This window comes from Pelobates fuscus, chromosome 9, assembly GCF_036172605.1.
Source record: "Pelobates fuscus isolate aPelFus1 chromosome 9, aPelFus1.pri, whole genome shotgun sequence".
NCBI classification, from domain to species: Eukaryota; Metazoa; Chordata; class Amphibia; order Anura; family Pelobatidae; genus Pelobates; species Pelobates fuscus.
In genome coordinates, this window is record NC_086325.1 from 137,323,403 (window position 1) to 137,342,687 (window position 19,285).

At 40.7% G+C, this 19,285-nt stretch overlaps 1 protein-coding gene across 1 annotated transcript; it reads left to right on the forward strand.

The window, feature by feature from the left end:
- The first annotated feature begins 216 nt into the window (after positions 1–216).
- LOC134572407 (protein spinster homolog 1-like) lies at positions 217–18,250 on the forward strand. The gene is made up of 9 exons (XM_063431345.1): positions 217–301; positions 945–1,010; positions 2,714–2,850; positions 3,082–3,227; positions 3,641–3,710; positions 4,065–4,210; positions 4,294–4,413; positions 13,966–14,022; positions 18,085–18,250. Exons 1-9 carry the CDS (start codon positions 247–249, stop codon positions 18,248–18,250), a joined length of 963 nt encoding a protein of 320 aa, XP_063287415.1. The 5' UTR covers positions 217–246.
- The last annotated feature ends 1,035 nt before the right edge of the window (positions 18,251–19,285 follow it).

Here is a 19,285-nt window from a genome sequence, read left to right on the forward strand (position 1 = left end):
CTAAATACTGCATTTTTGCCACTGGGGGCAGCACCATGGTGGCAGGAGGGCTGGATGCAAAAGGGCACTTTGCTAAATTCTACCTCTTTCTCTGTTTAGTTTTCTTGGGGATTGTGACTTCTGAAGCCAATTGAAATGGCAGACAGAGATCCAGAAAACCCTGTGTCTGATGAGAAAAATGAAGACATAAATAAAGATTTGGAACTTTTCACTGGGATCTCTCATAGGCGCTCTATCATCATAGTCATGATCCTCGTTTATATTAATCTCATCAATTATATGGATCGTTACACAATTGCAGGTAATGTGTCAGTTTGTTTTCATAATCCATGATTACCAAGATACAGGACATAGCCTATATGTTCCCACATTCCTTTTTATGATTATTCCATATACCATGAATTTAGAAAATTAATGGGAAAACTGCAAATTTTAGGTCAATAGAGTCAAGGATGAAAAATCCTCTAATTGTTTTCATACTAGGTATTCTGCCCTTAAATTTTCAGGTTAATTCCCTACACTTCACCAGTAGTGTGATCATTGCCCCCCTTCCCCCGAATTGTGTAGTAGTTATACTTTCTTGTGTATAGTATTATGAATCTCAACAGTCGTGGAAGGTCAATCGTGCTGGGGGCTGGTTAGCCTCTCATCCAAACCACCACATCAACCTGTAGTGATTATGGTGCTTAGGATTCCCCTTTAAGTGGCTAAAATTGTCCTTTTTAAGGAACAGGACCCCCAAGCACACACACTATGTATGCACAAAAAGCACCATAGCTAAGGTTTAACAGACAAGTACCAAAACATAGTTATGAAGGGGTTTAATTAAAAAATCATACATAACTTTGCCATTGTACATTTTTCTAGCCATAATAACGTATAAAGGATATTAAACTCTATCTTGCGATTTTATACATTGTTTTTTTTTGTACTTGTTTACATAGGTGTCCTCCCTGTTATTGCTAATGATTTCAGGATAAAGGACAGTGACTCCGGACTGGTTCAGACAGGTACACCCCTAAATAAATTAATCGGCCTTTTTCTGTGTGTTCTATGTCAGTAAATATTATATCTCCTGAGCAGAGGCATAACTACAAACCACGGGGCCGCAGTGCGAAAATTGTCCTGCCCCCCCATGTGTCTCATTCCCTCGCCCCCAGCCCCTTCATGTGTCTCATCCCGTCCCCCTCCATGTGTCTGATCCCCCTCTACAGGCCCCATGTATCTCATGTATCTTGTGTTTTATTCTCCCCCAAGCCCCCCCATGTGTCTCATATTCTCCCACCAGCCCCTTCATGTGTCCCATTTCTCCCTCTCTCCCCCCTAGCCCCTCCATGTGTCCCTTTCCTCCATCTCTCCCCCCCTCCATGTGTCCCTTTCCTCCATCTCTCCCCCCTCCATGTGTCCCTTTCCTCCATCTCTCCCCCCTCCATGTGTCCCTTTCCTCCATCTCGCCCCTCCATGTGTTCCTTTCTTTCCTCTATACCCCCTCCCCTCCATGCATCCCTTTCCTTCCTATCTCCCCCCTGCCCTCCACGTGTCCTTTTCCTTCCTCTCTCCCCCCTCCCCTCCACGTGTCCCTTTCCTCCCTCCCCTCTGTGTCCCTTTCTCCCTCATTCACCCCTGCCCTCTATGTGTCCCTTTGCTCTCTCTTTCCCCTCTTTTCTCCATGTGTCCTTTTCCTCCCTCATTCGCCCCTCCCCTCTATGTGTCGCTTTGCTCTCTCTCTCTCTCTCCCCTCTTCTCTCCATGTGTCCTTTTCCTCTCTGTCTTGCCTCTCCTATCCTTTACTTGTCTCGGTGAGCACTTCCTGTTAGACTGCTCGGCCAAACTACACACAGGCAGGAGGGGAGAAGCACAGTGCAGATCTCCCCTCCTGCCAGCCTCGGGAACCGCGGGCCCCGGGCCGTTGCGGCTGGGCCCCAGCCCAAATGATGTGCTGGCAGACCATGGACTCATGGTTGCCACTGCAGCTGGACCCCCTGGAGTGATGGGCTTGGTCGCAGAGGCAACCCCTGCGACCGTGGTAGGTACGCCACTGCCTATCTCTACCTGTTACTAGGAGCATTGTTTAGAATATTAAACTCTTCTATAGCGTTCATATGTAAATTACATTGATAACTTGTGGATTTTTTATTCTCCATCATTCTTCCTCCTTTTACATAGAAACATAGAATGTGATGGCAGATAAGAACCATTTGACCTATCTAGTCTTCCAAATTTCTAAATACTTTTATTAGTCCCTGGCCTTATCTTAAGGTTGGGATAGCCTTATGCGTATCCTACGCATGCTTAAACTCCCTCACTGTGTTAACATCTACCACTTCAGCTGGAAGGCTATTCCATGCGTCCACTACCCTCTCTGTAAAGTAATACTTCCTGATATTATGTGTAAACCTTTGCCCCTCTAATTTAAGACTATGTCCTCTTGTTGTGGTAGTTTTTCTTCTTTTAAATATGGTCTCCTCCTTTACTGTGTTGATTCCCTTTATGTATTTAAATGTTTCTATCATATCCTCCCTGTCTCGTCTTTCCTCCAACCTATACATGTTAAGTTCATTTAACCTTTCCTGGTAAGTTTTATCCAGCAAGCCATGAACAGTTTAGTAGCCCTTCTCTGAAATATAAATGTTACTGTATTTTTGTATTGTTTGTTTATTAAATGCATCTTTCTGATTGCTTGGTCTCACTGCTCTTCTCATTCTCTCCCTAGTGTTTATTTGTAGTTACATGGTGTTTGCTCCCGTCTTTGGGTACCTGGGGGATCGGTACAACAGAAAGTACATAATGGGTGGAGGCATCGCCTTCTGGTCAGTCATCACCCTGTCCAGTTCATTCATCACGAAGGAGGTAACATCACAAGGCATTCCATTAAAACCAATGATTGATTTCCTCTCAGGCCTATCCATTTTGTAGAATGCTTGTAGAGCTTTGATGGTCATCCATCAAATCTTGTGAGGTGCAGTCATCATGCAGTTTGCCGAGTTCTCAAAATATCAGATTTACTGTGGCATTGCTGCTCTTGTTTCTTCAAGATATTTCTAGATAACTGTTGCCCACTCCCCATTTTTATTTTTACAGTACTTCTGGCTGCTTCTGATCACACGGGTCCTTGTGGGAGTTGGAGAAGCAAGCTACTCCACCATCGCCCCAACGCTGATTGCGGACCTTCATGATGAACGCAGCAGAATGCTGTCTTTTTTCTATTTGGCTACACCTGTTGGCTGGTGAGTGTCCGATTCTGGACCTTCTTCATTTTCAATGTCATATAGCTTTTAACAATCAAGAGTAGATTAGGGTATGGTAATAGATTGTAAGGCTATTGAGGTTGTAAATGTTGTTTTTGTGGCCATAAAATTTATAATTCCAGAAACCTAGATTTCATTGACCAGGGAACTCTAATTGTGTGATCAAAATAGTGAAACTGGAAAAAATAGAGTTTTGAGATTTTCTTTAAGTTCTGTTCCATTTTTGCCTGAAGTTAGCCATTCCCATTTTAGTCTTCTAGAATTTCTGGTTTATTGGCAATGTTCTTTCATAAAGACACAGGCCAATCCCTAATCCTGGTTTTGTGTAAGAACATGGATCATGGTAGTGAGTGCTTGAGATTAGAAAGCTGATTCTTTTCTCTCTTCTACAGTGGACTTGGTTACATTGCTGGGTCAAAGGTGACGAGTGCAGCAGGTGGAGACTGGCATTGGGCATTAAGAGTAAGTGAAAGAAAAAAAGCTTCAGATATTGTGTGGGTGCTGGATGGCATATTGCTTGGGGTTTCTTTACATTTTCATACACCATTTAAATATGGCTGACATTTGCAGTGCTTGGTTTTTTTTTTTAACTCCTTAGACACAACTGGGTAATCCCTACATCCTGGACCTGTAGTGGGCATGGGGACTGGTTTGGGAACTACTGCGGCTGTAATTGTAGTGTCAACTGCACCATGCTCTTACGTACTTATTCATCCTGTATGCATGTCTGTGTGGGTCTCTCTGGCCTTATACTTTGTGCCCAGATATTTGAGGTATGTAGTATGGTCATTGACACTGTCTGATCTTGTGCTGTAGGTTACTCCAGGACTGGGTATTGTAGCAGTGTTATTACTGTTCTTCGTGGTCCAAGAGCCTCCCAGAGGGGGCGCTGAAGGGAGGATAAGAAGGAAACCCCTCACCAACTCTTCTTGGACTTCCGATATAAAATCCTTGTTGAAAAAGTGAGTTATATTTCTATTCTAACTGACAAGCATCTGGCCTCTGCCTGGTGTCTAACTTCTCCTTTTATCATCCCCTCTTGTAGTCCAAGTTTTGTTCTTTCGACATTTGGGTCTACAGCAGTGGCGTTTATTGCAGGAGCCCTGTCCCTTTGGGCTCCAACGTTACTGATGCGTGCACGGACGGTGTTATACAAAGTTAATCCGTGTCAAATCCCTATTTGTAGCACTGATGACAGGTAAGGCTTACAATCACCAATGATATACAAGAAACACTGCTGTGCAATTACATGCAAAGATAGTGCAAAAGGTGGAGCGCTTACAAATAGAATAGAACACTTACTCCTGGACTTTAGGAGGTAATACAAATGTTGTTAGAGTCCTCTTAGGTCTTCATGAAATGTGAAGAAACCTCAATATGGAGACATAAAATAAAAGAGGCAGGGAAGCAATGCTAACCCTAGTGTAGAAATCCTTAATATGTTGGAAAATAAGGAAAAAAATTACGATTTACTTCTCACCTTATTAGGAGCCTATAACTGGGCTCCTAGTATGATGGTGTACTGTCAATTATAGGGTGGCAGTTCCCTTCTTGGTAGTGGTATAGATGTATCACACACACATAAGGTACTTCTAGGCTGTGAGGAAACCTCAAAATGGAGACAGAAAATAAAAGAAACAGGGAAGCAGTGCTAACCCTGGTGCAGGAATCCTTAATATGTTGAGAAATAAGGTATAAACAACAGTTTTCTTCTCACCTTATTAGGAGCCTATAACTGGGCTCCAAGTATGCAGGTATACTGTCAATTATAGGGTGGCAGTTCCCTTCTTTATAGCAGCATAGATAAATCACTGGTCCACTTGATAAAAATAATTAACATTTATTGTAACTGATACATAAAAACAATAAAATAAGTATAATATACTCAAGTGCTGGGTCCAAGACGCGTTTCGCCGATATAATCCGGCTTTCTCAATTGGTGTCCATAATGCTGCTACATACAAGTTTAAATATCCTTCACTGAGAGTCCATTGGGGGATGGCGTCCGTGATACCGCCAATCACGGAGCTCATACTGCTGGAAATTCACAGCCTCAGCTGTTGGTGATCTCCTCCGATAGCGTGACGTCACCACGCACGACGTCTCGTGCGCGTGACGTCATACGCGGAAGTAGATTGGAGGCATGTGTGCGTCCGGTATTAAATCAACTGCAGGGATGTTCTGCTCATCCGGAATGTCCGTTTCAGCACCCAGTAGTGCCGGAGATTCTCAATTTCGGCCATATTTCTTAATGGCAATGTGCAAAATTGTTCGGAATAGGTCCAATATTTGTCCAATATCACAAAATGTTCGTTTATCCGAGAGACCATAATGGTGGTAAAAGGAAACAAATGAAAAAATAATATCAAGAAAGATACTGGACATATGGATATAAATTAAATGACTGCTATTGTACAGTTTAAAATAAACAATGCAGACAGTAAATGCAAACCACATGGGTAACACAATGACTGTGAGCTAAGGACATGAGATAAAAAACATAATAAAAGTAGTATCGAAAATATCACTAAAATGCATATATGCGTATAAAAAGTATATAAATTATATATAAAAAAAACACACAAAAGAATTAAGACAGTGCCTGTATCCGTGTGTACCCACCACCTGAAAGGCACAAAAGTTTTATAGTTAATAAATCTAACCCAAGGGGCCCAGACTTAATTATATTTTTCTCTAGATATTTTGTTTAGGGCTATCCCAGCTTCCATGCTGCGTTGGTAATCAATCTGCGTACATATATCCTGCCAATTTAACGCACCCATATTTCTCCAATTTCTGGCCATAACTATTTTTATTGCCATACAGATGTGAATCATAAGAATTTTTAGTTTTATGTTGCTTTTTGGTAAATCTAAATGAAACAAAAACATTTGAGGCGTGATCTCAGTCCGAACCTCGAACATAAAGTCTACCAATTCCGCTAGGATTAGCTTCATAGGTTTCAGCTCCTCACATTCCCACCAGATGTGGGAGAATGAACCTAACTCCCTACCACATCTCCAACAATCTGGTAAGAGTGTGGGTTGAAATCTATGAAGGCGAGTAGGCACCAGGTACCAACGGTATACTAGTTTGAAGTACACTTCCTGTATGTTCACCCCGTGTATATATCTTTTTACTGCTTGTAAACCCAACAGCCAGTCCTCCACCGAGGATGAAAAATGAAGTTCTTGCTCCCATTTATTCATTGCTGGCGCTTTATCTATTTGCCTTTGACTTCTTACGAATTGATTATATCTGGAAGCAATTTTTTTTTTATAATGAAATTCTACAAACTGGTCCATTGGGGAACTTTCCGAAAAGTCTTTTCCCATAGTAAAGGATTTTATTCTTAAATAGTTAAAAATTTCCTTCGAAGGGAGGTTATATTTGGATTGTAATATTGGAAATGGCAACATTTTATTATTATTTAAAAGTTCCGCTATTCTTACTACTCCACCGATTTCCCATTCTTGGATATTTATATCCTTTATATAAAGTTTTAAGGTTGTTAATGGGGCATTTAGTGATATGTGTTTTATTCCGTATTTCTTTTTCAAGTGCTTAACGATATAAATCATTGTATTATTCATCGGATTGCTAGATCTTGTATTTTTTAGAAATTCACTATCGCACCACCACAGCGATAGAGGTTCTATGTCACCGAGATCTGATTTTTCAATATCTAACCAGTTTGGTCTAGCCATTGTAAAATTGTCGCACTTAATTAGGTGTGCTACCATGTTGTTCATATATAATTTCTGTATGTCTGGGAAACAAATCCCCCCTTCTTTCCAGTCTCTCTGTAGTATTTCCAATGAGACTCTAGGTCTCCTATCTTGCCAAATATAATTTGATAATTGCCTTTGAAGACCGCGTATCGTCTGGCATGACACCCTCAGCGGGAGATTACTAAATAAAAATGTCAACTTAGGAAGGAGATAGAAATTTACTGCTTCAATCCTACCCAACCAAGAAAGTTCCAATCCCTGCCAGTTTTTTAAGATATTCCTAAAGTGGATGGCAATATCAGTATAATTGAGTTCTCCAGTTTCTTTATAATCTAGAGAAAGTTTTACCCCTAAGTATTTTATATTTCTTGCTTCCCAATCGCATTTAAAATCTTTTTTGAGTTTGTCTACACCTGATCCACTTAGGCCTTTTATCAGGATTTGTTTTTTCTTTATATTTATTTTATAACCTGAGTGTAAACCAAACACGTTAATAAGCCAAAATACGGCTGGGATAGATCTAATAGGATCTGCAAGGGTCAGTAGAACATCATCTGCATATAATGCAATTTTATTCTCCATCTTATTCACTTTTAGCCCGCTGATGTCTTCATTCTGTCTAATCGCGGCTGCCAACGGTTCTATGGAGAGGATATATAACAGGGGTGCCAGAGGGCATCCCTGTCGCGTCCCATTTCTAATAGGGAACCAATTTGATTGAAACATGTATCCTGATACTTTAGCTTGGGGATCCTTATATAGCGCCATTGTGCACTCCTTAAAGAAACCCTCGATGCCGAAGGCCCTCAGTACTTCCTCCATGTACTTCCAGTTAACCCGATCGAAGGCCTTCTCGGCATCGAGGGTAACCACAGCAAAAGGAGACAAACTTTGATCTGCATTATATAGGACATTCAGTAGTTTCCTAATGTTATCAGATGTGCCCCTACCCTCTACAATCCCGCTCTGATCTATATGTACAATATTGGGTATGATTAGTTTTAGTCTATCGGCCAAAATTCTAGAGTATACTTTGATATCCAAATTGATAAGAGAAATTGGTCTATAGTTTGAAGTGTACGTAGGGTCCTTGTCTATCTTAGGGATTGGTATTATAGAGGCCTGGAGTAATTCCGTTGGGATGGCTTTATGTTTAGCAAAATCTTCAAATGTTCTTAATATAAATGGAGAGATTATATCACTTAATTTTTTATAGAAGATTGAAGAGAAGCCATCTGGGCCTGGTGCTTTACCTGCTGTTAGTGCTTTAATGGTATTACTAATCTCCTGAATAGAAAAGGGGGCATTTAATTGGCTCAATTTCTCCACAGATATTGTTGGTAAGCTCAGTTTATCCAGAAACTGTTTTGTTTCGCCCTCAGCTGGCTCATTAAATTTTATATTGTATAGGCTTTTATAATAGTCTTCAAATGCTTTAGCTATTTGGGTTGGAGAAAACATTTTTTTACTTCCAACTGTTATATAGTTTATAGATTGGAGTTTATTTTTATTTTTTAATTTATTTGAAAGACTTTTCCCTGTTTTATTATTTCCATAATACCATCTCTGTTTTAGAATTAGCATAGCTTTGTTAATCTTTTCTTGAGTTCTTACTAATATTTTTCCCCTAATCTCTTTAATATCCTCCAAAATTTTATAATCCATGGTAAGTTTATGTAGGCGTTCTTGTTTTGCCAGATCAATATAAAGCTCGTTGAGCTCTTTTCCTTTCTTTTTTTTTTATAATAGCGCCCATTTTTATGAGGCATCCTCTCATATATGATTTAAAAGTACACCATAACATGGCGTTGGAGACATCCCCTGTATCGTTAAGTTCAAAAAATTCTCTAGTCTGAGTGCGCAGTTCTTCTACATTAGTTTCTGATTTTAGTAGATTTTCATTAAGTCTCCATTTGTCTCTACATTTATATTCAGGATTATTTTTTATGACTAAACTTACAGGTGCATGGTCAGACCATGTTATAGGTCCAATTGTCGCCTTCTTAACTCGCCCCAAAATTTCAGGTTTTACCAAAAAATAATCAATTCTAGTGTATGTCTGATGAACATTTGAAAAAAACGTGTAGTCTCTCGCTTCTGGATTAGACGTTCTCCAGGCATCATATAAACAATTTTTTGCTAAAATAGTCTGCATCATTGATAGGCCTGTTCTTTGCTTGCCGTCTTTGTGAACGGACTTGATTCTATTCCTATCTATTTTATCATCAATGATGCAGTTAAAGTCCCCCCCGATGATTAGGCTACCAGACGATACGCGGTCAATCTTTTGCATCAAATTTCCCAAAAATCTGTATGGGGATTGATTTGGAGCATAAACATTTACTAAAGTATACAAAATATCATTAATTCGAACTATCACTATAAGAAACCTGCCACCAGGGTCAGTCTCCTCATAGATCAGCTCATATTTTAAGCTACCTGAAAAAAAAATTGCCACCCCTCTTTTCTTGTTCTTTCCCACCAAATTAGATCTATGGACCACTGGGAATTTTTTGTAGTTCCATAGTTTAGACGTAGAGTTAGACCAGTGTGTTTCTTGAACGAAACCGATATCTGTTTTACTATCAATCAATAATTTATACAAGTAGCCTCTTTTCTGACCTGAATTTAAGCCCCTTGTGTTTATAGATAGTATGTTTAATGACATACTACCGCAGCTCACCCCGCACCCTCATCCCCTCTATCCTCCCCTCAGATAGCGTCCAACACTCAGATCCATTCATACTTTCGCCAGTCGGTCCTATATATTTGGACCTCCTGGTGAAACTCCAACTTTCTATTACCACATTCAATCCATAATATGAAGTTCTGTATTCAGTCTTCATATTTGACCCTGCTGCCGTCGCAGGACCCTGGACCAGAAAGTAGGCATTTTGTTTTTTATTACTATCCTTCAAATGATTCTGCCCTTCATTTCCCTTTTTTCTTGCAAATCCTATTTCTAGAGGCGTAACGATGTTCTTTCCCTTTATCCTACCACAAGATCTATCTGCTAAGTCCCCCTTCTACTAACATTTATTTTATCTGGGGCAATTCTATCCTCCTATTTTTATCTTCTAATACTCCCTTTCCCTAGCCCTTGGTTATGGTCTCCCTTCTCCTCCCTTTATGTGATTATAAGCTTGTGGTTATTGTGAAACTCACTTCATTCATTTCATTCAAATACATTAAATAATGTGTCATATGCTTTATACTCATTTTCCCTATACATTGTTCTATATGTGAATCTATAATTGTTGCTCTATATGTGAATCAATAATTATATTCATTATGTACGTGTGTGGGTAGCGCCTGTGCCATTCCTAAAACATTTTAACACCTTTTCTACCCGTACCAAGAAATCTTGTAAATTATTTCTAGATTTATAAGTGTTATAAACTTCTTTTTCGTTCACTTCATACTACTAAGTTAATTTATCTGTATATTATATTATAGTGATTACCCCTCTATAAATTTTACCATTTCTATACATTTCTATATGTGACAAACCCCAGTCTGTCTGCATTACCTGGACATAATATATAGCAATGTAGGGTGGAGAAATGAACTGGCTAACAAATAACAAAGGAGAGACAAACTAGTAAGAGATGTAAAGTCCGTATATACTCATTACTAATATGCCTATGTCTTCTGAAAGGAGTGCATATAGGGCCAAACGTTGGCAATGTAACATATGTATATGTATAAACCCTGATTCCTATATAACAGCTTTAATAGAATACAAATACTAAATAGGAGAGGGTTAAAAATACCAATCTAAAAGCCAATTAAATAGCTTCCTAAATGCAATGTCCCACAGGCGTCCTGTATATATATATACTATAAGGTCAGTGCTAGAAGTATCCTATGCAGACACCAAAATTCATTGGTATTAAAGCATTCCATGTGGAGAACAGTACTTTTGAAAAACCGCAGACCTTACATATATATTTAGGAGTTAAAAGTGCAGGATTACTCCAGGAGAGAGAGTCTCCATGAAAGAGAATAGAGATTGTAGAAACAAATGGTCAGACAAAAATAGTCTGCCAGTATATTTTAAATTTATAAAGCCTCTCTCCCTGGTAAACTGACTAGACAGGCATAGGTATACAAAGAGGAGAAAACAAAGAACAAATGTGCTAAGTGCAATTCATAGTGCTAGGGTGCCATTCAGTGCCCAGTGTGAATATTGGCAAAACACCCAACGCGCGTTTCGGTGCTTGGAGAGTGCACCTTCGTCAGGGGCCAACTTACTACTCCCAATGAAGTCTCTTAAATACCTTAAGTGCCAGGGTGTTACACATACCAGCAGCCAATGCGTGTCAGGGGAGTGTAACCCACACGTGTGCTTAATCCTGTTACTTCCTGTTACTTCCTATTACTTCCGTGTTTCGCCGCCGCCCACGTGGTATGCGTAGGGCGGAGCTAACACGCAGTCTGTCACACAGCATCAGACGATCATGTGGTCTCCCGGGCGCGCCCCTAAATGACGTCATATGGGCGTATCTATCCAGATATGTCAATCTATGTGCCAAAAGACGTCCATCTAGAGTGTGGGCGTGCCTAAAATATTGCGGACTTGCCAAATATAATTCAAAGCCTGTTAGAACAGGCAACATCCGCAGTGGTAGATAGCTAGATTATATATGGAAGGAATTCCATCATATTACAACATGTAGAGAGATACCATACTCTACATGAAATCTAGGTCCAGCTTATAAATACCATATATGTGTCTTTTAATATAATGGTAACGATCCAGATGCTGTCATCTGTCACCTAGTTACTCAGTATGACAGACAGGTCATAATCCCTGACCTCCTGATTGCAGGTAGATAAAAATAAAAAAATAATAAAGATAATTGCATCAAATCAAATATAAATAAAGGCATATATTAGTCCAACTAATGGCTAAATAGACCTACACCTACGTATACTATTTACAAAAATTTAACAAGTGCAACTGGCAAGAAATGCATATGTACAACCTATCCCAGGGATATATACATAAATATTTACATAGTTTATGATTGTATAAAGAGATACCAGTGGTATCAATACGGACCAAAATTAACTTATCCAGCTTAGTCTGGTATAAAAGGTGCATGATCATTCAGATCAAGGGGAGAAAGCGTTTTCAATTAATAAATCCAAAAGCTCTCCCTTTGGAGTAGCCTTTTGTCTAGATCACCTCCCCTTGGTCCGAGTGTAACCTTTTCAATGCCACAGAACCTAATCCCGTCTGCTGAACCGCCATGATTAAGTTTAAGGTGTTTGGAGACTGGAGTGTCAATCAGTCTTTTTGGGTTGACTGAATTTACGTGCTCCCTAATCCTAAATTTAAATTTTCGTGAGGTTTTTCCCACGTATAGTTTCTTACAGGAACATGACAATAGGTATACAATTCCTATAGTCTGACAGTTAAAGGAATTCTTAACTGTAAATTCCTGTTTTCCTGATGAATCTTGGAACTTTTTGGATGGTCTACGTATAAATTTACACGCCTTACATTTACCACACCGGTATGTACCTATGACAGTGAATTTTAACCATGTGGTTTTTTGAGGTGTATTCTTAAGATGACTAGGGACCAGTAGATCTTTAATGTTGCGTCCCCTTCTAGCTGTCACTGATGCTCTTGGGGTAATCGCTCTCTGTAGATGTATATCTTGGCGTAGGAGGGGCCAGAACCTGTCCAGAATTTCCATGATCTGGTTCCAACCTGCGTCGAAGTTCCCTATGCATCTAATTATCTCTTGTGTAGATTTAGGAGGTGTTTTGTCCTTTAGTAAATCTGAACGCTCCGCACACAATGCCTGTTTGTATGCATGTTTTAAACATCTATTTGGGTAGCCCTTCTGTTTAAACTGATGTTGTAGGACTCTAGCCTTTAGTTTAAAGTCATCAATAGTTGAACAGTTACGTCGAAGGCGCAAATATTGCCCAATTGGAATCCCTCTTTTTAATGAGGGAGGGTGATAGCTTGTCCAATTTAAGAGATTATTAGTTGCTGTCGGTTTACGGAAAAGTGTGGATATGAGGTCTCCTTCATCTGTTAAGGAGATGGTGATATCTAAGAAATTTATTTTCTTTCCCCCAATTTCACTAGTCAGTCTCAAGTTGATATTATTAATATTTAGGAGTCCAACAAACTCTAAAAAGAGCTCAGGTGTATCCATCCAGATAATTAACACATCATCGATGTATCTTTTCCATACTTTAATATGTCTCGTGTATTTTTCCATATTTACATTGAACACTATAGTGCTTTCCCACCAACCCAGGTGGAGGTTGGCATATGAGGGTGCACAGGCCGTCCCCATAGCTGTCCCTCTCACCTGGTGGTAGTACTTGCCTTGAAACATGAAGTGGTTATGGGTCAAAATAAATCTCATTAGGTCCTGAATGAATTCCTTATGTCTCAACGAAACCACTGGTGTTCTGTCCATAATTGCTCTAAGATGTTGCAATCCCACATCATGAGGTATCGAACTATACAGACTTTCAACGTCAAGGCTGCATAGAATAGCATCACCATGGATTTTAATACTTTCAATAGTGTTCAAGGTGTGTTTTGTATCCTTCAGGTATGAAGGGAGCTCAAAGACCAGTTTCCTCAATATCTGATCGACATATAAACTAGCATTTTGAGTCAAATTACCTTTACCTGATACTATTGGCCTCCCGTTAAGTATTGGTTGCTGTTTATGCACTTTTGGAAGTGCATAAAAGGTGGCGGTAATAGGTTTTTTGACAAATATGAAATTATATTCTTCCTTAGAGATCAAGGAAAGGGAGAGTGCGTTATCTAGAATTATTTTTAGTTCTGCTAGATATTTTTTTGTCGGGTCCCCCTTCAGTAGTTCATATGTATTTTCATCCTCAATTAGTCTGTGTACCATAGAAACATAATCTCCTTTGTCTAGGATAACCGTGTTACCTCCTTTGTCAGAGGGCTTAAAGATCACCTCTTCCAGTTCTTTTAGATGCTTAAGAGATGTACTTTCTTGTGCGGAGATATTACTATTTGGTTGTGTCAGGAGGTCCCTATGGTCAATTTTATCGATTTCACTGCAGGTTAGCTCCACAAATAAATCTATATATTTAAACTCCACCAATTGTGGAGTAAAGCAACTTTTTTTCTTGAGATTTGTAAATGGAGGTAGTGGATTGATGGAATTATCACTACAAATAAGTAGATCGACCAGGTTATCTAGAAGGCCAATATCTGTAGCTTGTAAGCCTAGGTTCTTAGCTCTTTTTTCATCTTTCATGCAGTGCACTTTGTGCAAGGCCAGTTTTCTTGCGAATAGATGTATGTCCTTTGTCCAGCTAAACTTATCAAAGTTAGAAACGGGAACAAAGGACATACCTCTCCGCAATATCTGCAGTTCTGTTTGTGTTGGGATATATGAAGACAAATTAATGATTTGGTTAGAATCAATGTTCTTTGCTAATAGCGTCTCCTTCTGAACTGTTGGGGGGGTCTGCCTCTGTATCGTGTCCGTGGGGCTACATTCTCTTCCATATTGGGTTCCCCTAAAAAAGAGACCCCTCTTTTTAAGATGCTTCTAGTATTACGTTCAGATGTCATGGACGTATTTCCCTTGGATGAGTCTGTGTCTGAACCACTCGTCTCGTATTCCGACGTAGATATTGGTTCAGAGAAGCTCTTTCTGAAATTTTTACTCTTTCTAATTATGTTCCCGCTTTTGAAGTCATTGTTATCCCTAATAAACTTAGAGTGCTTCCGAATTTTTATGTTTTGTTGGAATTTATCAAGATTATTCTTAAGTTTAAGCTCCAATGACTCAAAATTGGGTTCATCTTTGAACACTTCAATTTTATTAATTTGCTCATCTACTTCCTTATTGATTCTTTCCAATCTCTTTGTTTCAAATTTGCACAAAATTTCCATGAATTTTTTTGAACAGACCCCTGCTGCTTCCTCCTACTCTTTAGTGAATTCTACCTCTTCTATATGTGATGCTGGTATATTTTGTTCCCTCAGACCCCTTGGGATTAGTTGTTTCTTCAAATAATTGTCCAGTGATGCGATTTCCCAACCTGTTTTAATCTGTTGTTGAAACAGGTTGGTAAGGCGGGTAAAAGATGAAATAATGTCAGTTTTAGGGATATCGGTCAATTCTTGTTCTGAAAATACTTGGTCCGTATCGGCACACCAAGCGTCTCTTTTAGATTTATCAAAAATAAAACTTGCCATGTTGCACCAGAAGCGGTACAGAAAGGTATTAAAACCTAATAATTACGAAAAAACACACAAAAGAATTAAGACAGTGCCTGTATCCGTGTGTACCCACCCCCTGAAAGGCAAGGCGGGCACACCTGTACTGCAGAGTCTTAAGTACCGCAGAGAGACTCCAGGGGTCTCAACGGGGCTTAACCCCAAATATAGAATGCCACAAAAACAGAGAGAATACACGCCGACAGACTTAGGGTATGCCACAAACCCCGGTCTGTCTGCATTACCTGGACATAATATATAGCAATGTAGGGTGGAGAAATGAACTGGCTAACAAATAACAAAGGAGAGACAAACTAGTAAGAGATATAAAGTCCGTATATACTCATTACTAATATACCTATGTCTTCTGAAAGGAGTGCATATAGGGCCAAACGTTGGCAATGTAACATATGTATATGTATAAACCCTGATTCCTATATAACAGCTTTAATAGAATACAAATACTAAATAGGAGAGGGTTAAAAATACCAATCTAAAAGCCAATTAAATAGCTTCCTAAATGCAATGTCCCACAGGCGTGTATTCTCTCTGTTATAAATTATATATATATACTATACATATATATAATATAAATATTATAAAAAATGGCATATCTCAAAGTCATCATTTAATCCATGCGGCTGCATTGTATCCAAATTAAAAATCCATTTCATCTCGGATTGACCTATCTTTTTCATTAGATCTCCCCCCCTCCAGTTGACAGAAATTCTTTGGATTCCCATAAATTCCATTAAACAGGGATCACAGTTGTGCTTATCTTTAAAATGCATGGAGACACTGTGTTTATCAAAACCGTTTTTTATATTCCTTATGTGCTCCTGGATGCGTGTATTGAGTGCCCTTATAGTTCTTCCTATGTATGTCAATTTACATGGGCATGTGATTTTATATATTACTTTTGTGGAATGACAGGTAATTAGTTCTCTGATTTTAAATTTCTTATTGTCATTCATGGGGTGGGCAAACTCTTTAATCGTTCGTTTTGAACTCTGAGTTTTTTTGCATGCTCCACAGGAGCCACATCCATAAAATCCGTTAGTTTCATTGAAGAAGGATGATTTTGTACCTGTTTTTTTTATAGATAGATGATTGCGTATTAAACTACTACTTAAGTTATTATCCCCCCTATAGGTGATCATAGGTCTATCAGGGAGCAGGGAATGAAGGACAGGATCATTCCTCAATATCGGCCAATATTTGTTGATTATTTTCTTGAGTTGTACACTCTTGCAATTATAATCACAAATGAAGTTGACTGCCATTGTCTTTTCCATTCTGTATGTCAAATGTGTGTATTGGCCAGTTTTAGTGAAAATAACTTCTAGTGAAGCCAACTAGCTGCAAACATCCTACAAGCCTTTGAAATACCTTTATATCCCCCCACCCTCCCTTTTTAAAAGCACATTACATGTTCTCTGTGCTGTTTCTTAAAGGGATACTCCAAGTCCACTTCTGCCCATTGGAGTAGTCTGGGTGCCAACTACCACTACCCTTAACCCTGCAAGTGTAATTATTGCAGTTTTCATAAACTGCAATATTTACCTTGCAAGGTTAAGTCCTCCTCTAGTGGCTGTCTATCAGACAGCCACTAGAGGGACTTCCGTGTTCTTAGAACACGAAAAGTGTTTTAAGCAACGCTGGACATCCTCACGCTATGTGAGGACCTCCAGCGTCGCCGAAATCCCCATAGGAAGGCATTGAATAATGCTTTCCTATGGGGAGGTCTAATGCGCGTGCACAGCCATTGCACCACATGCGCATTAGGTCTCCCCCGCGGCGGGGGAGGAGAGTGGGCGGGGCATGACCACTGCCGAGGGACATTGGCGCTGGACTCCAGTAAGTCACTGAAGGGGTTTTAACCATCAAGCCCTGGTGCAGAAATTGCTGTGGGGCCCTCTCCCCCACGGGTCTCGACCCCCCAAGTGTTTAATTCTCCCCACAAGCCCCTCCTTGTGTTTAATACTCCCCAGCTCCTCCATGTGTCTCACTCCCCCTCACAGCTCCTCCATGTGTCTAATTCTTCTCTCCTAGCCCCTCCATGTGCCTCATTCCAACTAGCTCCCCCATGTGTCTCATCCCTCTCCCCGGCCCCTCTATTTGTCTTATCCACCCTCCCAGTTCCTTAATGTGTCTCATTCTCTCCCTCCAAGCTCCTACATGTCTCATTCCCTTCAAGTGTCTCATTGTCTCCATGTGTCTCCCTCACAACTCCTGCATTTGTCTCATTCTCCCCTGCCCCTTCACGTTTCTCATCCCTCCCAGCCACTCCATGTGTCTCATTTCTCTCCCCAGCACATCCATGTGTTTCATCCCCCCATACCCCTCCCCACTTCTGTGCCTGCTTACCTCACTTGCCGAGGGAATCGCCGGTCAGACCACTGTCCACTTGGCCATGCTAGATACAGTGACTGTACTGTGTACTCCCCTTCTGCTAGTCATCCGGAGAACGCGCCGGTGTGGCTAAGCATCGTACCTGAAGTTATGCAGGCCCACCTGTCTAAGGGGTTGACAGGGCAGCTGGGTCCAGTGGAGTGATGGACCAGGTTGCAGCTGTGACCGCGGTAGTTACGCCACAGATCACTGTATAGTTGAGGACTGCATTGCTTCCTTAATTACAGAAATGTATGCACTGGCATTATTGCATTTGCTCACACTTGAGAAAATAATCTACTGGTTTTATATTTTGTTTCACTCCCCCCACCCTCCCCCCCATTATATTTCTACTGTATTTCTCTCTTTTTCCACTGGTTTATTATACTCTTAATTTTTTTAACTCATTACGTCTTTTATTTAATTTTTTTCTAGTTTGATTTTCGGAGTGATCAAGTCACAGTCGGAGTGTGACCGGTATTGTGGGGGTTAAAGCTGGTGTGAAGATCAGCAAGCGTTGCCGAAAAAAAAATCCACGTTCAGACCCTTTGGTCTGCGGCTTTGGCCTCCCGTGCGCACAGCCCTTCCTTTACGTCTCCTTAGTGGTAGCAAAGAAAAGCCTTATCTCAAGTTAGTACTCACCTTCCCACCACTAATAAACCACCACTCATCTCCTCTTCGTAGCAGAAATAGAATTTCTCCGTGAGTATCAAACATGGAACCCTTCATTTCCCTCATATGCCACTGGACGCAGTGCTCAGCAGAGTTGACAAACAAGAAAAAAAAAAGAAAATGTTAGTGTGAATAACTGTAGCCACAGGAGTCAGTGACAAGTACAAAAGTAGTCCAAAATTAAAAAAAGGAATAAAAAGGCCTAATACAATCAGAAACAAGTTTCTGGTGATGTCACTGATGGGATGGGCGGGCGGTACATGACGTAGGTGCGTACGCAAGCGGCAGGACCGCGCGCTTTTCACGGACCAGGAAGTGAGGCAGCGAAGCAAGCGTGGCAGCGAGCGAGGCAGTGAGGACACCGAACACAACGGCGTTGAAAAATTGAAGGCAGCGAGGCAACGATCTTGCCATGTGGTTGAGCAGCCGAAGACTTCACAAAGCTGCTCCAAAGATGCAGTAAAGACGCTGAGCTCGACGGAATTAAAAAAGAGGGGGGCGGGGCCTAGCCACCGATCAGGCCGGCCGCACATAGAAAGAGCTCCAAGCTGAGACCTGCCAAAAAAACGACATATAGCTGACAAACTACAACAAAATAAATATCTTGACACAGCAGAGCATTGGGGATACCCCCGAGACTCAACCGGGTGAATTTCCGTGACCGGAGAAGCATTCTACAACCGTCGACAAATGGCGGCCTACCAGCAGCTGCAAACCAGGGAGAGGCGGCCGATCTCCCTGCGAGCAGTATTGCAGGACAACATTGAAGCGTCTGGGACCCCTGTCTTCCCCCCAGCCGGTGGGGGTTATCCCGGCAGAAACACACAGGCTATACCCCCAGGCAAGCTTAGGCACCGAATAACCCATCCATTTCTGTGGCCTGCGCCCATCTCCGCAGCTGAAATCAAGATGGCGGTGGAGGCACCTGTGACAGCAGCACAGGGCCTGCAAGCAACACTCGAGGAACGGCTAGATACGCTGTTCAGCAACTTCTGGCG